At 41.2% G+C, this 27,590-nt stretch overlaps 1 protein-coding gene across 1 annotated transcript; it reads left to right on the top strand.

Moving 5' to 3' along the window:
* The first annotated feature begins 1,128 nt into the window (after window positions 1-1,128).
* IMPA2 (inositol monophosphatase 2) lies at window positions 1,129-22,966 on the top strand. Its single transcript, XM_030967197.1, has 8 exons — window positions 1,129-1,659; window positions 7,637-7,770; window positions 12,235-12,339; window positions 13,926-13,971; window positions 16,197-16,305; window positions 19,778-19,886; window positions 20,031-20,182; window positions 20,990-22,966. Exons 1-8 carry the CDS (start codon window positions 1,540-1,542, stop codon window positions 21,103-21,105), a joined length of 891 nt encoding a protein of 296 aa, XP_030823057.1. The 5' UTR covers window positions 1,129-1,539; the 3' UTR covers window positions 21,106-22,966.
* Window positions 22,967-27,590: the final 4,624 nt, after the last annotated feature.

Raw genomic sequence — 27,590 nt, 5'->3', positions numbered from 1 at the left:
TGCTGTCTTTGTGGCATCCACTGCCAGTATGCAGCTTAGAAATTTAAAGAATTAAGTTGAATTCTTGTGCTACAATCCACAAAGTTCAGTCCCTTGCTTTAGAAGGAAAAGGTCCGAGTGTTTAATTTTAAAAAGTGTCTGTTATTTTTGTGACCTGCCTAGGCAAGAGTGTCCCCCTCATCCCAAAGTCATCTGTGTCCTTCCTACAAGATAAACAACAAAAGAAAATAGATCTAGATTTAGGGTCTGTTACATTAAGTAGAATACCCATGTCAATTTAATTTGGCCTAGTCTCTAGGAAATTACTTTTGTGCTCAGAAATAGTAAATGGTGGTGTTATGCCATTTTCACATGCAAATGTGTTTGCTACTAAAGCATCTCTATTCTAGCCCTGAAAATGAAACTCTCAACCACAAAGCAGGTGCCAAAAGACAACAACAAATTTCATGCACTCTATGTACCTAATGCCTCTTTCAAAAAGCTACGCTGGTGGACTCAGTCCCTGGGCTCTCTTTTTTCCCATTCAATGCCAAGTGTGCATCAGAACAAGTCATTTGGAAAACCCTCACTCTGACAGATAAAGTGTGTGTTCCCAACACTCACTCGGTGTTTTAAGCACAACAGTCTGGCTGCTCTATTGCATAAGCACGCACTCATCCTGGGCTGCCCTCCTTCTAAGAGGCGGATCCAGAATCGCTCAGCTCTGTTCCCTGCTCTGCCGGCATGGCAATTTGGCTTATACGGATTCTGGAACAGCGGGTTCTGAATTCTCTTCTCCTCATCCTTGACAAATCCAAAGTGACACATGAAGACAAGGGGAAAATAGAAATGGCCATGTATTTCTTACCACACACTTGAACTCCCAAGCACTAACAAGCTGAACTCCCGAGGACGCTTTTCCCACACTTTTCCCCTTTCCTTCCGGAGATGGTCAATGCCAGCCCTGGCCAGCTTTTTCCCCAAAGCCCCGGTGCCGCCGACAGCCGGGCCCTCGTTCCGCGGGATGGCTCTGGGGACACGGGGGCAGTGGAGTCCCGAGGGGCCGCTCGGCCTGGCAGCGCGGCTGCTCCTCCTTCTCCCGGGGGAAACAGAAGCGCCCCAGCCCAGCCTGGCGGTCCCGGCGCCATGTCAGGAGGGGCGGCCGGGCCACGGCCACGGCGATGGCGGCGCAGCCTGCCCTCCGCATCCCGCATCCCGTATCCCGTGCACCGTGCCCGCCGCACCCCCCCTGCGCACCCTACCCGCCGCATCCCGCCCTCCCGGCGCGGCCCCGGCGCAGCTCTCCGCGGTACCCCCGCCTCCCCGGCCCTCCTCCGCCCCCGGGGCTCACCTAAAGCCAGCGCCCAGCGCCCAGCCCGCCTTCCCCACTGACCGCGGCGGCCGCCTCTCTCCGCCCCGCTGCTGCGCTGGGCGGGGCGCGGCCGGGGCGCGCAGTGACAGCGCCGGGCGGTGTGTGCGCCTAGGGCATCCTCCTCGGCGGGTGCTCCTGGGCGGGGAGCCGGGCCCCCCGCGCCCCCCGGGCCCGCTCCGGCCGTCGCGATGAAGCCGTGCGAGGAGGAGGAGGAGGAAGGGCGGGCGGCAGCGGCGGGCGGCGGCGGCGGGGACCCCTGGAAGGAGTGCGCGGAGGTGGCGGTGCAGCTGGCGCGCCGCGCCGGGCAGGTGAGAGCCGGGCCGGGCTGCCCGCGGGACGGAGGAGCCTCTCCCGCTGTGAGGAAGGGCCGTGAGAGCGCTTGGCCGGGGCGCAGAGATGGGGAGGGGGAGGAGGGCGGCGGGCTCGGTACCCGCTCAGCCCGGCCGCCCGCGGAGCCCTCGGCCGCGGGAGGGATGGCGGCAGCGGGGCCCCATCCCAGGGGACCCCAGAACTGGGGGGACACATCCCTCGGGGCCCCATCCCGGGGGACCCCAGAACTGGGGGGACACATCCCTCGGGGGCCCCATCCCGTGGGGGCCTCATGCCGCGGGGCCACTTCCCTCGGGGCCCCAGCCCTTGGGGGTGCTTCCCTCGGGGGCTGCATCCCCTCGAGGGGCCCCTTCCCTGGGAGGCCCCATCCCTTGGCGGTTGCATCCTTCGGGGCCAGCATTTGTTTTCCAGCAGCTTGTGCAGAGAAAAATAACCGTGTCAAGGAGGTTTTCTCTTGTTGGATCTGGCAGAGTGTTCAGAGTGGCCGAAATTCACTTGCTAGGGACAAATAGCTGTGTGAGGAAGGTCTGTAGTAGCTTATTTCAGATCCGTGTTTTGACACAGAAGGTTAGTCATCTCAGGAGACATCCTGACCTCACTCTGTGCAGCAGCAGAACTTCTAACAGCCAAGAAGTGGGATCAGCAGATTGATTGATTGAGAAACTGGGTAAAACACAAATTTATTCAGCAATGTATATTTCTCTCTCTCTTCCAGTCTGCTCTATTTTGAAACAGGCTTCATACCTATACACTGTGATTTAAAAAGCCCCCTTTTCTATCTTGAGTGCAAGACCCGTAACTTTTCCTTAGGATGTGTTATTAAACATATTTTCTCCTTAGTGAAAAACAACTACACAGATGAACAGAATGCCAGAGGAGAGGAGACTTGTTTTAATAATACAGGGACTAAATGGATAATCCAAATCAGGATGACAGGTCATGCTCTCACAGACTCTCAAAACAGGAGTTTCTCCGGCACAGTCATTCTGCCAGCCATTTCACAAGAAGAGACTCATGACTTGCTCAAGCCTCCACACCTTATTTCTCAAAATACCAATATGTGAAGCCAGCTTTAAGCTTCCTCAATCATTTAACTTGCTTAGAAAATCACAGCTGAGCACCTTTTCCTGGAAAAAGTAAACATTCCGTAAGACTAATCCTTGAATCTGAAATCACAGTTTGCCATTGCTACCTTGCAAATTGCAGGAAATAGCTGATTCCTTGGCAGGCCAAATTTAAACCAGCCAAGGATGTTGTTTAAGTAGGACTGCTAAGGAATCTACAAAAGGCACTGGAGATCCTTCTGGAAGAAAAGGTGCAGGTATGGCTCTATTTTATTTAAGTGTCAATCTGCTTCCAGCTATTCCCAAATGAAACTAGAGCTAAGGACACCTAGTGCAGTATAGCATGCATTTGGTAGGACTGGAATTTTGTTGAAAATTGACTGACAAAAATGGGGGTTATTTTGATCACCAAAAGCAGTCAATTCCACTAGTCAAGTTCGTTTTTTTCTTCTGCTTCTCTTCCCATCACTCAGACCTTTCCATCTTCACCTCCATGCCCAGAAATGTGCTTGCACTCTCTGTCTCCCCAGACCCAACTCCAATCTCCATCCCTGTGTGAGACTTTGCTGCTTCAGCCTTTTTTTTAAGGGGCTCCATTTCTCAGGACTGTGGCATGTTAGGAAGGGTTGGAGTCATTAGAAATGTCTACAAGAGTCTTGGCCTGAAGAAAAATGTACACTTCCAGATTTTGGATTTTTAGGAAAAGTCAACCAGTAATACAGTTTTCTGGTCTCCCCTTTTGGCTTATACAACTAATTGATTTGTATTTGTATATACATGACTATAGATAAAATATATCTTCTTTCCAAGAGATAGGAGTCTATACTCTGGAATAGTTTTTTCTAAACTTAAAAGGCCAATAAAGAAGTGATGCTTCTTTATATGTATATATAAGTACATATACCTATACACATATATGTGTCAAAAGTGTTGTTGCTGGAGTAACCTCTATTACTGGGTTAAAATAATTGCTTCTCCTGCCCATCCTGCTGTTTAGTTCTTATTACTTTTATGAAATATCACAGGCTCTCATTTAATATATCTGGCTGTTTCATAACATGGATGGTCATGGTTTTGTAATGTCTGTAATTGACCTGCTTTAAAATTCACTCTACAAGGCCACAAATAACTGCACTTTTTCAAGCTTCTCTTCTGCTTTTTCTGTAAGTAAGCTGCTTGCTCTGTTCATGAGAGTACACCCATAGGTTTGATACGACTTTTTGTTCAAGAAAAGCAGTCATGACCAGTCTTTGCATCTTTGATGCTGTTAAGAGCACTCAGTAATACCTGCACTGTTCTCTCCAATTGCAGAATTGAAAAAGCTTCGCCAAAATGAGTAAACATACATCCAGATAAAAATAAGAGTAAGAAAGTAACACTAGGACATATGCTGAAGTCAAAACTTTTTTTTTCTTTTTTTTTTTCTGGAAAATAATTTTATGATGCATAAAAGACCTAGCAGAATACCACTAAAAAAATTAAAAGACAAAACTTTCACTGGTATTCTAAAAAGCCAAGATTTTTTTTTCCCATGATGTTAGGTCCCAGGGGAAATTTTTAGGCTATTTTCTATGTAACATGGACAGATGTTTTAGCAAACCAGACTGGAATTTCCTGAATTATTTGCAGGTACTCATGCTTTTTATCCAGGTGTTTGATTTTATTAGTCAGCAGATATTTCAGGACAGTATTGCAGGCATCCAAAATCCATCTTTGATCTCACCAGAAGTGTATGGTGAGTGCAAGCAGTATGGTGAAATGAAATATCAGACATCAGCACACTACTGTAGGTGGCTCTCCTGACAGCTATTGGGGGAAAAGGCATCTTGACCCTCTGTCTTCTTCATTAGGCTTTGTTGGAATAAGTTTTACAAAGGCATAAAAAAAGGAAGAGTTCAGACTGACTACACTGAGCCCCAGTGTCTCCATTTCCCCTGCTCCATGGGAATGAAGGAGGGAGCAGGGAGAGCCTGGCCTTGCTCTTTGATGTGGTCTCCATGTAATGATGCCCCTCACTTTGCATAACCCCCTAAATGCTCCCAAGCAGGGTATTAGGATAAGATCTGCATTAGAGGAGGGGCAGCATGGGCTAAGAGTGTTAAATGGCTCTGCTCTAAATAACCATGCTCCCAAAAATCAGTTGCTTAGAAATTGCTGAAAAATCTCAGTTATCTAGGAACAAGCCCTAGTACAGGAATAAACTCTAGTAAAATACATTTGAAGTCCAATTACAGCATCTTGATTGCCAATTTCATTGTACAATGGGGATAAGGTGCAACCTTCTGTTTCTATTTCATCATCCTGTAGTTCCTCTGGTTTCTGCTTGCCTGCTACCTGTAACCTAGAGTGAGACTTCTATGGAACCCCACTTCCATCTCAAAAGACCAGACAATTGTAGAAGGTATCCACAGACATTATTGTAAGGCTTTTGCAAGGAGAGGAGTTGAGTGATGCTCTCAAAGTATTCTGAGGCAGCAGGCTTTAACACTCCTTTGGTGACTTTTAGGGATTTTTCAACATAAATTGAATTCTACACTACTCTGAGTTGTTTGATAGTTTTTCCAAAGAATAAAAGTTTTCATCAATTATGCAGGAAATGTGATCCTTGTGTGGGGCTACTCTGGCTTGGAGTGCATACCTGTACAAGCTGGAGCAAATGCATGGGGTCTCTTTTGTCAAGCCCTTTGTAAGTGGCAGAGAATTGGCAGAATCCGAGGCGTCTGTCCTGCGTGCTGTGGGTGAGCCTCCACTGATGTGGTGCCCATTTGTGGCTGGTGACCTCAGCCCAGCACTATGACTTGTCTCCTTCTCTGCTCTTGACATTCTGCTTGCACAAGAGGTGGGGAGAAGCAGCTCATTGCAGGGCTGGTAAATGCTAAATGTGTGTCATGGCTCCTTGGCACAGGCCCGCAGAGGAGATGGGTGAGAGGGCCATCGGCCACCGCTTCAGAGTGCAGGTACACCCTTGGCTGCTCCCACCTCATGCTGGCCACCAGAGAAACAGACAGGATTAAAGTTAAAAATGGTCATGAGCAACTGGGTAAAGGATCAGTAATGAAAAAATATTAAATTTGAACTGGGATGTGCAAAGGGTTGTACTCAAACCGGAGAGATCAAGCGCCAGCGCACGCAATGCAATCAGCTGATTGCAGAGCACGTCCACTGAGAGAGGTTTCATCTCTGCTTCTTCTTTCCCAGCAAGGCTCAGGTATGATCTCACTGCCCTGCTGAGCAGTGGCACTGATTTAAATGGCTGCAAAAATCTAAATCTACTATGCATTCAAACTGAATAAAAGTCAAGAGCGTGGCATTGCTAAGAAGAAATTCAAATCTTCTCTGTCAAAAGGAGGACATTCCTCATCTATTCACTATGTGAAGTTCCAAGCAGTAAAGACAATAGGAAAGTAATGAAGAGCAAATAAAATAAAAGGTATCAGCATAGCAGATTTTTTAGAATACACAACTGAGGGTGGTTGGAGTGTTTTGGATTTTGCTTTGGGCTGAAGAGGAGCCCAAGGGCCTTGCTGGAGTTACAGTTTTATGCTTCTATCGTAAATCCTTCAAGATAACCACACAGGGCATTGAGAGGAGTAAAAAGATTAGTGTGGTTAATATTTTGATATACAGTATTGAACTTTAGCAAGACCTCAAACTGGAAAGTACTACCTGCCCTCACAAGCTCAGTAAATAGGCACAACTCTTTTACAGCTCACAAAGCAGAAGCATTAGTCCAGATACCTTCTATAGTAAGGCAATAGTTGGCCATATCCATTACTTGTCACATCAATTAGCACACCCTTCAAAAATATTATTTTATACTACAAAAATCAAGAGTTGAGATGACATTTGGGATGCATAATGCAGCAGAACCATTTTCTTTGGTCGTGAAGTATTTCTCAATGGTTTTAAAATACTTTGATCAATGGAAATTTAGTTAAGCAATTTAAGTATGTAAATTTTAGATGGGAGTTAGAATGTTGATCCTGTTGTTGCTGGGTTACAAATAAGTGGTGCTTAATTTTTGCTTGGTTTTGTTTTGATTTTTTTTAAATTTCAAATAATTTATCATTTTCACTGACTAAAAATAAGATATCTCCTTTTGCATACTGTCCCTTTATTTTTCTTTTTAATGAAGAAATTAGGAAAAAAAAACCAGAAAGAAAATGGGGGAAATGGTGAAAAGCTTTCATTAAGTGTTTTGCCATATGTGCATTTGTACTTGTGCTTGTAACAGTAATACCCTGGAGAATCAGATAAAGACATTTCCAGAAGAGAGTCCAGGTTTAAATCACTGGTTTCATATCTAGGGAAAGCTTCAATTTTTGTTCTTGTTAAATACATGGCAATTATTTGGAAACCAGAGGGTGGTCAATGTTTAAAGTTCAAAAAAACCCACAAAAACCCCAAAAAAGCTATGTGTCTTTGTTGGCAAAATGGAAACCAATTATGATTCCCTTATTGCATGCATATCTTTTAAATTAAGACAGTAGTGGGGTATTGGCCCTGTATATTAGAAAAAAAAAAGGAAAAAGAACAAGAAGTCTTGGAAAATGGCTGAGCCTTGAGGTTTTTTCTTACCTTGTGTATGCTTTTGATAATTTTCTAAATCATGATGACTGCCATCATCCTTTTATTCCCTTAGTTGCATCTCTTAATCCATCCTTTTCTGAACTGTCAAGAGTGGTTTTTGCAGAGTGATTCAAAATGCCGTATTCCAAAAGAGTACTCAGTAGCTCAGAAGGATTTTTTGTCAAAAAATTGTAACAGCCTCTGGTAGAATTAGGCCTACAGCTGTTTTTCAGGATTAGCTGTATTTTTTTCAGTGAAGATATTATTTTAGTATGCACAGGCTGGATGCCCAACAAATCTGATTTATGAACTTCTGTTTCAGATTATTAGGAAAGCTCTAACAGAGGAAAAACAAGTGTCCACAAAGACATCTGCAGCCGATCTCGTGACAGAAACTGATCATTTTGTGGAAAATTTAATTATTTCTGTTCTGAAAGAGAAATTTCCTTCCCACAGGTGAGTGCCTATAGAAACTGTCAATGACCTTTTTTTGTCCTTTCCGTGCTACATCTCTGACTGGTATTTAAAGGGAACTTTAAAAGCCTGTTTATCCTTCTTATGTCTCTGTATCTTTTTTATATATTAACCTATTGTTCCTACACTTTTGTAGGACTCCTGTTTTTTAAAAAAGTACCATTTCCTTATACTTAGTACTTCATAATTTCTGTGTTTCTTGATACATGTATTTAATAGCAATGTTTCCCCTGTAGGGACATCATGGATGAAGGTTTCATGTGGATCTCCATGATGTTCAGAATACTGGTCTGTTGCCTACTGTATAAGAATTATGCTAATGCTATCTATAAAATGTAGCAGAAATATATGCTAGCAAAGGTCCCACCCTGCAGACCTTTCCTGTTGCCATCACACATATGCATTTGCCAGATCAGGAGAGGTAAAAGTGCATTTAATTACATTTACTTTGTGTTCTGTAGTGAGAAGATCAGTGGGAAGCAGGGCTGTTTCTCATCATCATCATTATTTGATGCCTACTCATAAACAGGCTATAAATTACTACATGGGGTGCAAACCCAAGGTTTTAAAAGTAGATCAGGTTGTCAGTTGCTCTTGATTTATTGTGATCAACTTGAAAATAACAACTCAGCTTATGTACAGATTAGAGAGAGGGTTTGTATTAGTTGCCAGGTTTGGTTTGATGCAGAGACTGACATTGATTTTTACATTTGACTTCAGTGGATAAAATTCATTTTTCTGCAGAGCCAGTGCAAGGCCTGTGTATCCTTTAAGTAGTGTCTGACTCCCTTCTAACTGGGGCCATCTCTGATGGGGGTGAGCCTTGCATTCTAGTGCTCTGCAGAAATGAACAAAGAGCAAAATCTGAAGGGTTCAGCTACTAATCTGATTGTCAGCGATGCTGCTGGGCACAAAACCAACACCATAAGAAGGAGCAGAAAGCATATTTTTGTACTCAATATGGCTTTCTAAATACATGCTGTATATGATGGCATACTGAAGCAGTACTGTACAGCATAATGTGTGGTTCTTGGCTGCAATTCTCAAGAGAGTGCCAGGCTTTACAAGCCTATTATTTGTGTAATATTCCTTCTACTATTGCTGGCTGTGCTCTTCTCTCATCTCCACTCTTATGTTAGTTTTTTTTTTCCTTGAGCAGTCTGGCAGAGAACATAAAACCTACACATTTCTCATAAAATGCAAATCACCAGACACACTCAAGTTACTCAGAATGGGAACAAAAGTTGTAAGGTCAACATAGGCCTAGCAACTGAAAAATCCCAGATTTTATCAACTCCATACAGTTAACTTCTGACTTTAAAAGTAAATGAAGGAACTGCCATTTCTTCAAGACAATCTTATTTTGTTGATAGTGGTTGTTGGGTTTGCTTAGAATTTGTTTAGATAATTAATGCATTTAGATTAAAAATAGATTAAAGCTGAATTTAACTAGACTAGATTAAAACACGTGCAATGAGGAGTCTACAAAAACAGTCAGGAGTTAAATTGAAGTACAATGAAAATATTAAAATGTCATTTATAATGTATTCAGTCTTTCCCCTAACTAGGCTTTGAAAGCAGCACTGAAGATTTCTCTGATTTCTTTTTCTTCTAAATCATCTTGATTCTTATGTCCTCTGAATCAAAAATGGACTTTAGGTGTTAGAAAAATTTAAAGGGATCTTTTTAGAATCTGCCATTTGCACTGAGGCACTTTATGAGTCTCGAGATACTAGAAATGTACTCAGAAGTACAGAGAAATACTAGGAAAATCCATTCAAAAAGTAATTCTGTCCTATGTTTCTTTTTTCTTCTTGATTAAGTGGTATGTATCATCTTCATTCACACTTTGCTCAAGTTTTAATCTTTGCTCACTTTTTAGTACTCTGATGTGCCCCAGAGATGTTTTTTCAGATAGATCCAAGAGTTGTGGGTAGGCACAGCCAAACTACCAGGGGCTTCTGGTTGTAAAAGGCTATCCCTACATTTACCCTTGCTATTATTTCAGAAACTGTCATCTTTTGTGTTCCTTGTGGCCTTAGTTCTGTAGACATTAAAATCAGGACACAGGAGTTTAGGAGGGTTACATCCAACTCTAACTTCCATCATTCTGTCCTCGGATCCCCATATGGGGATAGGTGAGGTGCCTGCCCAGACTGAGTCTCCTGCGTTTGACTGGGTATCATTCCTGCTGCACATTATGCTATGTTACAGCTTCCCTGCTGCTCCTGCAATGAATTTCAGAGTGGCATGAACAGATGTAGTCTAAGGCTTGGCTAAAATTACCAGACTCATTTTCAGTGGGAGTGAAGTGTAATCCAGATTTGAACAGAGGTCAGTGGAGCTGGCAGGCTGGCATGTTAAATTAACTATTTTAATGAGGTGGTCGCCCTTCCCACTTCTCAAGCTGCTCCTAGAATTTATTCCAGTACTTTACACTGGGTGTTTTGCTTCATTTGCAGGTTTTTACAGGACACAGAGCAAGACATCTGAGGTGACCTTGCAGGACTCTCACATTTCCCAGTGTTGTATAGCTGCAAGGGTTTTTTTTTTTTTTGTTACCCATTAGCCCAGATTTCATAAAATGTGCACCTAATTTGGTCTACATCCATTTTGGAAAAATTGCTCTTGAGCATGCAGATTTTATCAGTGGCACTGCTGTGGCCTAGCTCCAGGTTAGCATTTCTGATCTCAGGGACTGCAGCATCACACCCCCACCGTGAGGGAAAGGTGAGGGACTGGCTCATGATGCTTCAGGGCAAATCATCTTGCACAGAAATACTCCTGTCTTTAATGAGGTTCTCGTTTCACCTTTCTTTGGCTGGCCAGACAGCAGCTATAGTTCAAGCTCCAGCTGGGTGAGCTGGCAGAGGATTGAAGCAGAGATATAATTAATTTGGAATATGGATAATCTGAGCTGGGATGGAAGGTGCTCCACCTACAAGAATATGAACCTCCTCTGCATCCAGCAGCACAGACAAGGCATGGTTGGGTTTGGATGCTGATTACAGGATTTGTGAAAGCAAAAGTCAAGTGATACAGCACCAAAAAGACAAAATAGTGGAATATTTAGAGCAAGGAGCCTGCAAAGTGTTATGTGAAACTGGGAGTTTCAAACACCTGTTCAAGTCTTTCTAGTTTCTCAGTTGTGCATTAGCACTTTGTCCTTCAGCTGTTTCTTTTAATGGAGATGAAAATAGTAACAAACATTTACTAATTCCCTCTTTGTACCAGCTGGGGTTCTATAATGCCATCAAAACAGTCTGTTTCTGCTTAGGTTGAGGCAGAGTAGCATTTGGAAAATTCAAGAAGTCTCCTCCTGTGCTGTCTGCAGAACATTTTAAACTCATGGCTTAAGTGTTCTCTGGAATCATGAGGTACAGGCTGAAGAGACAAAATAGAATAGCTGCTACTCTAGTCCTAGGGAAGGACTCTTTTGCAAAAGATATTTTCTCTTTATTTTATCCTATTTTTCTTTCTCTTTGTGTCTTTGAAAGAAGCTTTTTTGTCTTCAAGCATTTGCAGAAATTCTGAATACCACTACCAGCTGTTCAAATGTGAAACCACCAGCACAATTCAGTACCAGCAGTTGGATTCCACTCCTGCTGTACATAAAGGATTTTATGGAAATCTGTGAGAGTAGCACCTGCACATCTCTTACAGAAAGAGACCTTGGGCAGTTTATGGGAAAGCAGGGATAATTAAGGTTGACGGGAAATGTGCCAGAACTGGATGTTCATTTCCCAGGGAAAATGGAGGGAAAAAAACTACTGAAAGAAACTAGGACAGAACAACAGAAGAGAAGATGATCTCAGATTTCATTTTGTGCCTTGTGCATCCAAACAACAAACAAACAAAAAATAATTTGTTGATTTTTTTCTGGGTCATGGGAAAAAGAAAGTCCATCTTTGTAAACCTCTTAATTTCCTGAGTCAGATTACTGTAAAAAATACAGATAGGAGCAAGATTGTGGATTTTCTATGAGTGTATTATTTCCTTCTGACTGAATTTGACTGCAGAAGAGAAGCAGATACAGTCTGCAGTTTATATTAGTTACTGCAAGAGACAGACCTAACCCATAAAATTATATTCTGCATAAAATAATCTTCTGCTTGAGTTCCAGGGGTGCCAGTTCAGATCCATTTCTGCATTCATTTTCGTGCCTTCCTTAATGGTGTATTGGGGAAGTGTACATAAATAGAGTTCTTTTTGTTGCCATGTAAAATAGCGTGCTGTAGAGTTGAGAACTCTCCCTCAAAGTCTCTATGAAAGTTACCAATTCCTAAATTTAAAAAGCAGTATGTGTGTTTATATTTATACAAGAATGTTGTATGGAGAGAGGGAGAAGTTCTCTCTTGAAAACCAGAATGATGGGGTTGTACTTTCCAAGTCTTGTATCTAAGCTGATATTCTGGGATACTTGTTTTACCCTTGCACCAAATGCAGGTTCATTGCAGAAGAATCCACTGCTGCAGGTTCAAAATGTGTCCTCACTGACAGTCCCACCTGGATTATTGACCCTGTTGATGGAACGTGCAACTTTGTGCACAGGTAAACGGCCTGGGAAACCCATCAAAACCCAAAATGTAGCTTCTCACAGGCTCTCCCTTCCTCCTGAAGGTGCTTTTCCCTGGTGGGGACTCACACAGAGGAGCCATCCCTTTATCTCTTGGTACCTGGTGTGGTGTTTGTGGGGGAGGCTGTGTTTGTAGCAGTACCTGAGGGCAAGATGGAATTTGTGCTTCTGCCCCCCGGCTCACAGCCCCAGCTCACAGCCCTTGACTCTCAGCCCCAGCTCTCAGCCCCAGCTCACAGCCCCAGCTCATAGCTCTTGACTCACAGCCCTTGACTCCCAGCCCCAGCTCCCAGCCCCAGCTCACATCCCCAGCTCACATCCCCAGCTCACACTCTCAGCTCACACCCCCAACTCACAGCCCCAGCTCCCAGCCCCAGCTCCCAGCCCAGCTCACACAGCCCCATCTCACACCCTTTGGCTCACACCCCCAGCTCCCAGCCCCAGCTCCCAGCCCTGCTCACACAGCCCCATCTCACACCCTTTGGCTCACACTCCCAGCTCCCAGCCCTGCTCACCCGCAGCCACCACGGGTTACTGAGCAGGGAGAACAAGGCAGTGCTGTGCGCGCTTGGCCCAGCGCCTCCCGTGGGTTTCGCACGTTCCTGCCGGGAGTTCTCCCCTTCAGACCCAGGCACTTCCCAGGAAGAAGGAAGGTGCCACCCCTGCATGGCACTGAAAACTGAGCTGTGCAGAGATACTGGTGTTACATTTCTAAAGTACCTCCACAAAACTAGCGGTCCTTGCTGCAAAAATTAAGACTTTTAATTCACAATTCAAGTGTTAGGAGCTGTAAACTAATGACTATTCATAATATTTGTACTTAGAAACCCTGCCTTATAGTTAGCAGCTGAAAATAACTACGACTTTCATAGAGGAAAAAAAAAAAGATTCCTTGACTTTTGGTGCAATTATACAGAATTCCAGGGGAGGTGAGTGGTGTCATGAGGTGATGTTTCATGCAATTAAGTGACAGTTCCTCTTTCTAGCAATATTTTCTGGACTTCCGAAGTCCTTTTTGAAATGTGTTTTTAAGAAATGAATTTATTTCATTGTTTAAAATGTAATAATTATCCAGTAGTCAAAAGGACCAAATTAAATACATAATCATCACTTTGAAAAAGGACAGCATAGAGGAATTGGTTCCTTTTTCTGCTGTTGGTCAGCAGCAAGGTATCTCCATGCTACTTAATTGCCGTCTCAGATGCAAAGCTTGAACAAAGTGTGTTCTTAAAAGCAATGGCTTGTTATAACATTAGTGGTTTTATACTGGATGATTCAAGAACACTGAAGCAAAAACAAATCTAAAATATACCACATGTTCAGTGTAAAAATTGTGATGTCTTCATGAGTTTATTTCTTGCCTTCTCCAATATTAACTTACATTTTAAAAGGAATTGACGAAGTTAAAGAGGCTGACAAAGGAGAAATAGTATAATGTCAAGTGCATTTTGACAAGTAAACTCACAGAGCTCCATGTGGGGTTTTGTTGCCTAAGGGGGTTGCATGAGGAGTAAGTTGAGATATTTTTTATCAGTAATGCCTCATTTCTTACTTTTCACAGATTTCCAACAGTGGCAGTGAGCATTGGATTTGCTGTTAACAAAGAGGTATGAAGTCTGTTTTTTAAGATGGGCACCTGAGAGTTGGCTAGAAGTCTCAAAACCATGTGGGAACTTTAAATTGAAACCCAAAAATTTAAAAAATCAGTCACTACTCAGGTTTTCCTATGCTTTTTAAATGCATCTGATCACACTCTACTCATCTAAAATCATAGTCCTGCAAAACCTATTTATGCAAACTGGTAATTAAAAAATTATATGAATTATTAAAAGTGTTATGGGATTTATTTGGATAAAAAGGAAGTACTGGTGTGAGCAAGGTTTAGTTAGACAAAACCATAATAAGTTCAATTTAGTGCTGCCTCTTCATAATTTAAACATATATCCCAGTGTTCCTGTGTTATTATTATTGCTTCTTTCCTGCTAGCAGTATCTGTGAAAGCTAACTCCTGCTAGGAGTCAATGTAGAGCTGATTTTATGAAGAGTGCAAAATTATGGGCCTAGTTCATTCAATCTGCATTTGTCTTTTTCTTAATGTAGTAAAACAGCTATATTTACCTCATGAGACCTTGATTATAGTGAGGATGGGAACATACCTAGCCTTCCAATGTGCCATTTGGAGTTTCCTAGCTATAGTCATTTGTGCTAGTGCCTTTTCTCCAGATGTTGCTGGTTTGCAATTTGATATATATCTATGAAATAACTAGTTACTCAAATTGCCAATGAATGTGTCTCTTTCAGCCTAATTCCACAATCTTTAATATATGTATAGCTTTAAGCAAAGCCAGCAAGAATTCTGTGCAGTAACAACCGAGTTTTCAGATGTGCTAGTACCTCTTACAGATTTAAACAGAATAATGTTGTGTACTTCTCTGGTTAGACTTTTCCAGCATGGAAACTGCAGAGAAACACTTCCATGCTTTTCTGAAATTTATTCATTGCCAAAGGTTCTTTTGAACACTACATTTTATTACCAGACAGTTTTCGCTGATATTTATGTTTTCTAGAACACCATCATGATTTTGCTGCTGCATATTTTGGGTTATGTAAACTAAACAAAGCTGAAACAAAAGTAAAGAATGATGTTAAATCTCCCTCAGTTAAACAATTAGGACAAGCAGAAAAAAAAGTAAACTGAAAAGGAGCCAAACTATACACAGGGGAACTGGCCTGATTATAAGCCTTGAAGAAATTCCTGCAGATGTCTTTAGGGAAAGAGTCTATAAATAGTGTGTTCCTCAAAACAAAACCCCTTGGTTTAGATGGGACCTCAGGGTAGGGAGCCAGGACAGTCTATTCCCTTTAAATTGTCTCTGATGAACACCAAGTGCAGCAGGAGAAGATTTTAAGTTTAGAACACCTGAGATGTTTTCTTGACCTTGTGACCAACTTCAGACACCTCGGGCAAGTCACTTAATTTTTGTGTACCCCTAAATTAAATAATGCTAATATTACTGATCAAGGGGCAATTTTCAGAGCTGACCCTTGAAGTTTGTAAAGTGCTTTAAAATCTTTTGATGGAGCCTATTAAAGTAATAGAAATTTTAAATACCAAGGGTTTAATTCTGACCCTCTTTTCATTGGTAAACAGAATCTCCCATGACAGAGATGCTTTCATTGAGGATATTTCTGTCCAAACTCCTTCTCTTGGAGTCTTGTGACTTCAAGAGATTTTCACAAAAGGATTTTGCAGAGAGGGATTTGAACAAGTGACTGGAGTGTACTGCTTTGATTGAAAAGGCAGAGAAATTCACTGCACCACCAAAGCTGAGGTGCCTCTAAAAGCATTCACTGTTAATAAAGAGTGCCATGACTCCTGAGTTTGGATGCCTGACTGATCCTGGGGCTGTAAATCTTTGTGGTCCAGCCAAGGTCAGTGGGGTTGCTTCAAGGAGTAACTACTCACCAGTCAAAGCAAAGCATTCAGAGTCTTGCCTCAGAGGTGTTGTGTATTTTCAGTAAAAACATTTCAATTGCATTTGAAAACAACTCAGTGTTTAATCCATTCTAATGTGAACAGATCAAGCTGTGAGTAAGGATTTAGAGGATCAGGAACACCTTGCATTAACTTTTCTTTATAAACTGAATTTTATATGACCTATATCTCAATATAACAGTAATAGTAAAATTATTCCAGTTTTTTAGCATCAGTGTAATCTTTATTATGTGTACCAATTAAAATATTGCTGATCTTTTTGCCATTAGTAGTTGTTTATATTTATGATGAGTAATTTGAGTTGCATTCATTTCTTTCCTTTTCAAAATCTTAAAGCTTGAATTTGGTGTAATTTACCACTGCACTGAAGAACGATTATACACTGGTAGAAGAGGTCAAGGGGCATTTTGTAATGACAAAAGGCTTCAGGTATCAAAAGAGACAGGTTGGTCTAGATTTTGTTAGAACTCTAAAAGGAATATATTAATTTTGTTTCAGAGTTGTTGCAAATCATCATTAGGATAATGAACATCATTATCCTGATGGAAAGTATTTCACATGCATGATAATTTTGTTGTTTTGTGTTTGTTTTTTTCCGAAAAAAATCACTTTCCTCCTTTTCTTTTAAAAATATACATCTGAATATGAACTATTTAAATAATCCTAAATTATTTTGCTTCACAACCACTGTTTAAAATAAGGAAGAATATGTAGATTCACCAGTTTCATTCCAGCTGAGCCCTGGCATAACTTTTTATAAGCAGGATGCAATGGGAATGGTGAATCGAATTCAGAGTACTATTGTGGCTGCTATTCACTTCTTTTCCAATGATCTTGTATGTCACAGAGTGTCTGATGTCTGTAGGCAAATGTGCTAAGAGTGAATTAAAGGGTGCATGCTTCATTAGGGGCTCTTTAACAGCTTGCTCTGGTGTGTGAGGCTTGTTTCCATGTACAAATAGCCAGCAACACTTGGCCAATGCTTGAATGGTATTCTTTAATCTTTTATTTATATTTAAACCAAGTCATAGACCTGTCTGTTTACCTAATGATCATAGAAAAAAATAATTTGGTATTATTTAGAGAAGTTTTCTTTTAGTTAATCAAAATGCAGAGGAGAGCATAGCACTTAGTTGTAAGTGGAAGCAGACATATGCCAGAAGTGTGCACCACTGTACACACAAGGTGGTAAAAATTTCACCCCAAAGAGAGATTTAATGAGCTCAAAACACAGTTAATTCAAGCAATTAGACATACAGATTTCTTTAGTGCCTGAAGCAGACCCTGCATCAAAATTTCACCTGAAATTTGGGAAGTTTTGCTATTCATCTAAGTTAATAGTGGTCTGGGGTCTACATATTTGGAGAGACAGATTGTAAAGTCATTGTAAATCTTAAATCCCTAAGATATTAACCATTGATTACACATCACATTTTTATCAGTGCTCAAATATCTCCTATTCCAAAAAAGCCCATACTGGCAGAGACTATTAGGGAGACCAGAGGTGCTCCCAGCTGGACTGCATGAACCACTGCGGAAATGGCCTCCCATGCTTTTGCAGTCAGAGGGTTCTGGTTTCCAGCTGAGCAATGAACAATTTTGGCACATGTCACTTCTGTCTTCCTTTCTCTAGACATCCAGTCTATGTGGGTGTCTAGAACATAGCAAGGGAAATAGACCTTCTGCCCTTCCAAATACTTTGAAATTTTCTTTTGTTTTGAGATACATTATTTTGTGGTGGGAAATTTTCACCAGTGAAGCTGGATCTGCTTTAATCTCACTTCATTGGTATTATAAGGTTTTTTTAATCACAGTTACTCTCTAAGGGCTGTGGCTTCAGTGAAATAAACCAACCCTGGAAGACAGACTTGTGTTTCCCTCTACCTGCCACTGGAATTGAAGTGGCCATGATGTGTTTGAGACCTAGGCTGTCATGTCACTTGCTGCCTTTGTTTTCAGGAAATGTGATTGTTGTATGATGTTGATCTACACTTATACATTCATTGTTCAGGCTTAATCAGCTGAAATCACAGCCCAGGCAAACATTGTTCTTTGTCAACACCCAGTTTTGTAGAGGTTTGGTAGGGAGTCCATGCAGCTATTATATATTTAAATGAAGGATCCATCTTCCCTGTTATCTTGAGCTATACTTTCTTCTTATGCTTAGATTCATGTCAGGCCTTATGTGTGCTAATAGTGTAAATGTATTTTCTTTTTTAATCTTCTGGGGTCAACAAAACTGATATTTTCCTCATAAATTTATCCATATCACTGTTAAATCTTTGCTACCAAGCCCATATATTGAATTCCTGAAACGTCATAGTGTCTTGTGATCAGTCAGCTCCTTTTACTAAGCAGAGACCTCCCTCTTAGTTGCCTTAGTCTATTCATCCAATTTCCAGCTGCAGCCTTGAGCAAAATTGAAGAGATCTGTCTATGCATTAGAAATATTTTTAATAACATAAGAATAACTGTCTCAGTTACAACCCAACTATGACTGGCATATTGTGAATGCTTGGTGCATTTCTGCAATTAGATGGACATTAAATGTTCTCTGATTATAAACTGGGTCTCTTATGCAAAATAATCTAAGGCAGATTGCTTTCACCATCCAGAATTTTTAGTAGTGGCTAAACAACAAATACCCTACAGCGTGCCTGGATTGGTGTTTTTCTGTTTTAACACAGTAATTTAAAAAGCAGCAGTTGAATCTATGTTCCCCCAGTTAATATTTGTGACACCCTGTAACTTTTAATCTAATTACATACCTGTTACTTACCAACCATTTTACCACATTGCTCGAATCCATAAGGTTCATCTGCAATAGTAAATTCTTTGGCAGCCTATTTAATTAAATGGTGCCCCACTCCAGCCTAATTTGCTCTCAAAAACCTCCTTCTCCTGTGTGGAGAACTTTCAGCTCATGCAGGTAGCTGTGAGAACCAGGCAGAGGTTGCCTACCTGAAGGAATGCCTCACCTTCAGCCCAGGGTAGGAGGTGACACCTGGCACGGGGCAGTGAGTTCTCAACCTTTGAGTTTTGCCATCCCTTTAATGCCTCTGAGTTCAGCTGGCACAGCAGGAGCAGGAACACTTGGCATTTGATCAACCATCTCCACCTACACTGGCACACTCTTATTGTAGCCTGGAAGTATTCAGATCTCACATGAGGACTGCTTCAACACCTCTCAAGTCACTGTGAGTCTCTCCTTTGTACACAAGGCTGGTATCTCCATCTGCTCTAGGACAGCATTGCCTCTGCTGAACACAAGATAAATAGAACTTTCAGAGATTATTATGATTATGATTAAAAATACTGCTGTAATTTGTCATAAGAAGGGGTGGGTTTTTTCTGTCATAAGGTGTCTTCAGTCTTTGAAATGCCAGAGTGGGCTATTTCTAGGTGACTGGTGATTTAGGGAGAAACTTCCCTCTTACTGGGTTCCCAAATGTTTATAATTGGTTAGCAAATTACATTAGAATTCCCTATTCAAGAACCATCATGTTTTCAAATATGAATAGATTAGCATCATTAGAAGTTACTAGATTACTAGATTATTTTTAGTTCACTGCTAATATTAGTGAATTTACCAAAAGGTGACTGGTCAGTGAAATAAAACAATGTATGGAAGAGAAGTAATGTAAAAATGCATTCTTGATTTCAATCCTCCTGTTTTGGTTTTGTTTTTTTTTTTTAAAGTGTGTTTAGAGCAGACCATTTGATAGGAGAAACCTAGTAACCTAGTCTTGCTTGAATTTCTATGCAAAGTTGTCACTTTAAGAAAAAGTTTGGGGTAGAAAAAGGGGTGTGGAAATTATTTTTGTGTGAAAAGTCCATTCGTGTTTAATTTAAAAACAAGTTTATGGAACCTACCTGGAAGCTGCTGAAATAATGGAAGCATCTCTCTACCATTGCAGATATCTCGAAGGCCTTAATCTTAACAGAAATTGGTCCAAAGCGTGACCCTGCAACTTTGAAGTTGTTCCTTGGTAACATTGAGAGACTGCTCAAGGCCCAAGCACATGGGTAAGATGTTTTACAGCATGTTTCACCTCTGTGACCAAAAAGTCTTTTAAAAAAGTAGTTTTAAAAAAAAGATTGAAACAAGTGTGTTGTACAACTAGGTTGAAGTCAAAAGCATTTTCTTCTTTGTGTTGCTGTGGGGTGCAGGGTCCGTGTCATCGGGAGCTCCACACTGGCCCTGTGCCACTTGGCGTCCGGTGCTGCAGACGCCTACTACCAGTTTGGCTTGCACTGCTGGGACCTGGCAGCAGCCACTGTCATCATCAGAGAGGCAGGTGGCACTGTGATAGACACTTCAGGTGAGCAAAATGCCCTTGCTTTTCCACTGACTGTTGGGGGACTGGGGGAGTGTCCCCCCTGTGACACTCATTTCTAGCAATATCCTGTAGAAAGGTCTGTACCCTCCACTAGGCTTGGGCTTGCTATTCAGAACACACTGATGTAATTCCAGCATGGGCTTTCAGCACATCAAAAGTCTTCTGAGTCAAACTGTATTTCCATGACTTTGAGCCCTTAAAGACTCGTATTTACGATAAGGAACCAGCCCAGGAGACTGGCAGGTACGCTCAGACATTCCAATTAGATTTCAACAGAGACATCCTCCCAAGAAAGGAGGACTCTGAGGTACCAGTTTGGACATACATGACTAGAAACTACCCAGAGGGAGTAAAGGGCAGCACAGTCTCCAGATTATTGCTTAATTAATTTAGATGGTACACATCTCAGAGTAATGGTTTACTGGTGACCAGTACCTGGATACTGTGGAAAGATGTGGTCGATTAAGAAGGGTAATGAATGAACTGCTTGAACTAATGAACTGAATGAACTAATTTCTGTCTCGTTGCTAGAAAAGGGGAATATTGCATTTCTTGTTGGCTGCTGAACAAATCCAGGCATTCACTGCTCCTCTTGCATACTTTGGCTCTGTATCTAGAATTTCATGAAATAATTTTTCGCTGAAGATTTCCATGTAGGAGTTGTTGAGTTAGGTTGTCCTTCCCACTCCAAAAGGAGCTACATATGAAGCTGTTTCTATGTTTCTGACCCAATCTAATTACAGCATGGCTTATATTTAAGGCACTTCTCATTAATCCTCTTGTCCTCAGGGGGACCTCTGGACCTTATGTCCTGCCGAGTGATTGCTGCAGGCACGAGAGAGATGGCCATGTTCATAGCTCAGGAAATACAAACCATTCACTACCGGCGCGACGACGAGAATTAAACGCTCCTTGGGCGGAGCTCGCCCTCTGAACCACGTAATGTTTGCTGGATGGGTGTCCTGAAAGGGTATGTGACTTCAGCAGGATGGTTCCTGGGGAGATTTTCTGTGTCAAATGTTTTTTATAAATTTATTACCACGTGGGAAGGCATAGGGAGATTTTTAGACCTCCTAAGAATCGTGTTTCCTTTTTAATATGTATCTGTTTCAGCAGTATCTTTTTTATAAGATAGAATATTTTACTTGTAGCAAATTAGTCTCAAAATTAAGTTGTAATTTCATATCTGTGGGGCTGATATTTAATCTTTTGTAACACGCAGCTAAAAAATGGAACTTTATTTTTACAGATGCAGATCTCAGGTAAATGAGCTTTAGGACTGTAGTAAGGGAGGAGTAGTTGAGATGTGTGCCTATAATAATCCCCCTGTTCCACGATGCTTAAGAATGCAATAAAAATGGCATTGTTATTTCCTAACGAGGTCATAGCTCTGTATCCATATATGTACATGTCTGTGTGTCTGTGTGTGTGTACATATGTGTGTATATGCACCTACACGTGTCCATGCATGTATACACACACATCCCCAGGGGTGTATGTGTATATATATGGATACCCTGGATGTTTACAGAAACTTAGAGAATGCATAGAGAGAAGAAAGCTAATATTGGAAGCTCTTTTCAGATAATGTTTTTTTTTAGGTTGCTTAGGTGGTTCAATTCAGGGCTATCCAAATGGCAAATCGCAGAGCTGACCATGAAAAATGTTTAATTGTTTTACAAACTGCCCAGCTAGTTTTGTTTCCCTTCGTCCCTCTGCATGGGCATAAATCATACTGTCCTGTAGGCCTCTGTAAGATACTCAAACCTGCAAACAATTACTACCATAGAGTACTTATAGTTAAAACCAAGAATATTGAACTCAAGCTGAGTTATTCACAGTATTAACTATGACATCCAGCAGTAGGAGGCCAGCAGAATAGAGCACAGTGTCAAAGAGCTGTTGATTTTTGAGAAACTTCAAGCAGAACAGCAGGATTTGGCCCCTTACAGGCAAGTTATTAAAAATATGCACATAAGATATGCTTGCAAAAAGTTGTAAATCACATGCCCTTCTTGCACAATGTTGTAATCACACTTTTTGATCAGAAAAGCCTGTAAAATCAGTTACATAGATTTCCTAAATACACAGTTATTCTTTATCCCTGTATCTAGCCCATAATTTCTATTTAGATTGTGTTTTAAATCGTGAGCACAGGGGAAACACAAGTGTGTTGAAAAAAGCAGTTGATATGAAATCACTTCTATTTTTTCATCAAAAATTTAATTAAAAGGTATCTCTTTTTTGCAAGAGTGCAAATTGAATAAAGGAATGAGCCAAAAGAGTTGGTTAAAAATCTAACTTTTTTTTGTACACTGCATGTGTAGACTTTTTAAACGTGTTCAGATATCTGCTTAGACGATACAAACTAAACAATATTTTTTAAAAATAACCTTGTGTGTGTTTCTTGCGATGAAAAATGTTTTTCACTGAATATAACATGAAGTTCTGTGTGATTTCTTGGTATTTTTTTCATGAGAAATACAAAATATTGACTGTGTGAAGGACATCTAACTCCAACTAAGGATTTAAAAACTGATGGTTCTTTGCAGAAAATCAACACTTTCCATCACAATGATGAACGTTTTGTCACTGCTCCCTTTTACCCCCTCCATCTCTTTGTACCCGTGTTTGGAAAAGGAGATTGTAAGCCCTCTGGGGCAGGGACTACAGTAGTTTGGCTCTGGGTTTTCACAGTGCTAATAGGATGAGATTCTGGTCCACAACTAGGCACTGAGGTGCTATAATAATACAAATAATAAATGCTAATGGGCTCACTTGTCTCTTGTTCACTCTCCCCCCACGTCCCCAGCACAGAGGAGATGGCTGTGACAGATGCAGGGCTTGGTGGCACCGCTCTGATTCCAGGCTGCTTAGCCCTGGCAGCCTGGGAGCAGCTGGGGCTTTGCTCAGGCTTGTGCCGTGCCTGTAAGCCCTGGAAGGAAGCTTATGCTGGCAGGGAACCAAGTGTGGGGAGAGCTCAGCCCCACTTCATCCGCTCCCCCCTTACCCCGTCCCCCCACTGCATGTGTGAGAGGCTGCTTCGTGCCTCTGTGAGGTTTCCCTGCAGCTCAGCCCCCGTGTACAAAGAGAGGCTCTGACCCAGTTAGGGCTGGTGTGCCCTGGCGCTCCCAGAGCTCGGCAAAGCAGGGAACTCTGTGCATCCACTTCAATGGCACACGCCAGCGATTCGCAGAGCTGGGAGCCAAACGAGGCAGGAAGGGAGAAGTGCAAAAACCCAGTCCCAAGTTCTCATTTGTGCCCAGGATGCAGTGTGGATTTTTATTTGGACTGTGGTCCAAGTGTGTTAAACTGGCCCTGTGTGTGGGGAGCAACAATCCTGCCTCCCCCACCTCCCCTGCTGCCTGTGTGCCAGGACAAACATTTCTGAGCCCTTCCAGGGGAGCAGATGAGTGAAGTGATCTGCCTGCAAAGTACCCCAGTGAACAACAAAGGGGTTATTCTCGAGGCACACCATTTTCCCAAGCCAATTCAGTCCCTGGCCACCATGAGTGGCTGACTTCAGGCACCAAAGAGGGTAGCAGGGGGCAAGCAGGACATCTCCCTTCACAAATGGTGTCACAGTATCCCAGTTCAGAGTTTGCATCAAATTGCAACCTTTAATTTATTTGACTGCAATAAACTGTATGGAGTTTGTCCTCTCTCCCTTATTTCTTGGTAGCCAAGTGAAACTGGCTCAGCATGTGCCCAGCAGCTCATCCTGTGAGTGCAAGCATTCATAGTGCAGCACATTGGCCAAAAACTTGAATTCCCCAAAGCGCTCAAACATGTGGACTCTTTCCTGCCAGCTGTCGTAAAATGTTTCAACTGTTTTCCAGTGCATACATTATGGAGTACATAATGTATCCAAGATGGATGAAGATTTTCTCCCTGAACACCAGCCCAACAAAGATGCCTGTGCTCTGAAAAGTGAGTGCTTCCTCTGTAAGCAAACGGTGCTCAGCCTCCCAGAGCTGTTCCAGTTCATGCCTGCATCACTCACCAGCTCACTGGCAGAGAACAACCTCCAGTCTGCTGGTCTGAACTCAAAGAGTGCTTTCTGGTAGAATAAAAAGTGAAAATAGCTGTAAACTCCAGGGAAATGGTCAGTGGCTGATCCCTCTGCAGTGTGGGTCTTGTTGAGCTCGTCAGATTTTGCAGAACAAGTCCCAGCATCTTTCAGGTGTGCTGAAGGACTGATATTTTCCCCTTGATTGTACTAGTTAATCTCCCAGCATTGAAGAAAATATGCATGTATTGGAGCACTTAGCTAGGGGCCCACAGGCAGCATTCTCCATGCTTCATCTAGGATTTGGTTCCTATTGGCCACAGCTTTGATTAAAGGAATAAAAATATCACTTACCAGCAACCATTCTGATGTCAGAATTAGAATTTTGCTGTTCCCCCAGCAGGGCTGCATCTGTTCAATGTCTGCACAGGAGATGTGCAAGGGGGATCTCTGAATAATGAAATAAGACTTAAGCCACTATGTCAAATTAGCACAGACCACACCTTTTTCCTGGTACCTTCCTAGAGCTGTCAAGACTGTTTAAATTATTATTTTTTTCATGCTAGTAGGGAAGCTGTGTACAAAAATGTGCTCTGCTTCAGGACTGTATTGTCACAATGCAGAGAAGTCAAAATTATTGTTCCTCCAGCAGTTTCCATTTTACAGCACGTCAAAGTCAAGTCTTTCATAAAACATCTCCCCATCACCAAGGAGTGCAACAAATCATTCACCAGCAGTGGAAGGAGGAATTTCCATTTTCTTTTAATCCATCCACCAGGCACAACAATAGCACTATAGGATGCTGCATTTAATATGCACACTGTGTTCACATAGCAGAAGAACTAATTCTATTCCAAAGAGGAATGACTGTTGACACTAACTCTGGATTTCCATGGGGTTTGCTCCTGAAGTTTTAATTTTAAAATGCATTACAATGGTGGGTTTGTACTTCTGTCCTTTTCATCCCGTTATATTTGTACAGTGAATTTAGAGTAAAATGGACATAAGTGTGACCTTTCTTGTCACAGAACAGGAAGGTGCATGTTTCACAACATGAAGAAGCTGAATTCTGTATCTCAGCATAGTGAATGTTACTATTCAATGACAAAAAGAAATCCTGTGCAATTTCCCTTGTGTACAGCTGTGAAGTCCATGCATATCCACAAAGGTAGCACAGTGCAGCCTGGTAACAAGGCAGCCAGAGAGACCCACTTCATACAGGTGGTGTGGGAATTGGTCAATGATCAGAAAGCTCTTTAATTGCAGACACTTCTATGCAATTCTGAAATCCATTACATCATACTAAATACTTCAGTACATACCCTTATAAATTGCATTTATACATTTTTCATCCTCTGCACCCTTTTATGCACACTGCTACTTCATGCTGCCTACTGCACTATGCTCTTCAGTTAGCTACTGACTTTTAGTTTTAGTAAAAGCTAGAATTTTTTTAGTGGATGCTCAGGTTTTTATAATATTGCCATTAAAACTATTGTTTCCCAATTCACTGAAACAAAGGGATTCAAAATTGAGGTCTGAGTCTTCCTGCCAACACGTACCAGGATGAATTGGATAAATTGTTGGAGTTGTACCTCTTTTCAGGAGAAATAAAATAGCCAACCTTTTCTTATGCAGGCAGAATTTTCTATCTGGTCACAGAGGGCAAAAGCCTCCTTTCATTCAGCAATGGCTGGTTTGCAACATGGAAGATGAGTCACCTCCAAACAGGAGTGTTTTCCTCCTCCAAGCACTCATTATCAAAATCAGTGCTAATGGATATGTGACAACACAATTTGGGAAAAAAAAATACTATTCATATACTTAATACAGTCTTATATTTCAATATTAATTTAATGCTGGAACAATAATATTTTATTCATATAAATGTAATATATAAGAATATTTTATATTATAGATACTATTTTATATTATAATTTTAATCTAATACTATTTTTATTATAAATATAATTAATATATGCATTGAATGTATAGATATAATAAAAATTGAGTCTGGAATAAGGTTTTTTAATACAAATTATTAATACAAAGGCTCACAAAAGACAAAAATTGTCTTAAAATTTCTCAGTGTTTGTGTCTCCAGCCACCTGTCACAATCAAATTCAAAGTGTTAATCTGTGGAAAGAAAAGCATTTATTCAGAGATGTTTTCTAAGATAAAAAAATTTGCAGACACATTCTTTGCACAGAAAAGATTATGTTAGGTATTAAAGAGGTCAGTAGGGAAGGGATAATCTTTATCACATTAAGCTGGAAACCTCTTAAAGTGTGAAAGGTCTGTGTCCTTCAGCAGTGCTTTTCTTTTAGCCAAAAATACGCAATGTTGGTATTTGAATTTGAAGCTATTTGAGAAAGCAGAACTGTATATGAAAGTGCACTGTTGCTGTATGACAAATGCAGCAGGACTTGGAAATACTGTGACATTAGTGGTCACTCACAGGACCCTGAATTGGCTATATTCATGGTGGAAATACTGGTTTATTCTAGATATAAACACGTACATCCATCAGGTGATGCACAGCCAGGATTTCTGGAGACACCAAGTGATTCTAAAGTCCTGCTTCAGGTGGTCAGCCTGCCTCAGGGCCACACTCAACATTTGAGACAACAAATATTTTAAGAACTCTTTTAATGTAAAAAACAGTCATTATTATACACACATGTAGAAATTTAGAAATGTGATGTTGGTTTGTCCCTGCTTTGCACCTGGCATTTACTATTTGTAAAATGGACAAGACATGCAAAGTTAACAGAATATTAATACTTTACATTCACTTTTCAAACAGAAATAAATATACCAGAGCTCACCAGTTTCCAAAGTTTAGGAGAAAAGCACTGGAGATTTTTTTCAGATGCACTCCATTCCTGCACTATTTAATCTATACATAAAAGAGCAGTGGGAGGAAGAATTAGTCTTACAAGATGCAACTTGACTTCAAAAGAGATTAAGGCTACTTAATTACACCAGGATATCCCCCACTGATTTGCTAAGTCTGTAGTAAATCTGTACCTAAGTGTACATCTGGAAATGGACAACAAAACATAAAAGTCATTATAATTCATGTAGACCTCCTAATAATTAATATAAAATTTTCTTATCTAAGACATCCTTCTGTAATTATTATATGGGAAGCTAAGAATAATTACTTTTAAATGTTTTATACAGGCAAGGGAAAGATGGATTTTACAACTAATAAACTACTCTAAATCAAGAAATCAAAGACCTTAATAACTCATCATATTAGCATGTACAATTTCAAAGAATGCTCTCCACCCACTGATATCAGCTGAATTTAAGCTCATCTCCATCATACAGAGATTTCATCGTGCAAGTATCATTTAAAGAAGCAAAAATATCCAT

The sequence above is a fragment of the Camarhynchus parvulus genome, chromosome 2 (assembly GCF_901933205.1).
Source record: "Camarhynchus parvulus chromosome 2, STF_HiC, whole genome shotgun sequence".
NCBI classification, from domain to species: Eukaryota; Metazoa; Chordata; class Aves; order Passeriformes; family Thraupidae; genus Camarhynchus; species Camarhynchus parvulus.
The sequence above is the reverse complement of the archived record's forward strand: the minus strand, read 5'-3'. Positions and strand labels throughout refer to the sequence as shown.

Coding starts and splice junctions, on each gene's coding strand:
- IMPA2 (XM_030967197.1), top strand. CDS start 1,540: ATGAAGCCGTGCGAGGAGGAGGAGGAGGAAGGGCGGGCGGCAGCGGCG. Junction 7,771..12,234: donor GAGAAATTTCCTTCCCACAG/GTGAGTGCCTAT, acceptor CACCAAATGCAG/GTTCATTGCAGAAGAATCCA. Junction 12,340..13,925: donor ACGTGCAACTTTGTGCACAG/GTAAACGGCCTG, acceptor TACTTTTCACAG/ATTTCCAACAGTGGCAGTGA.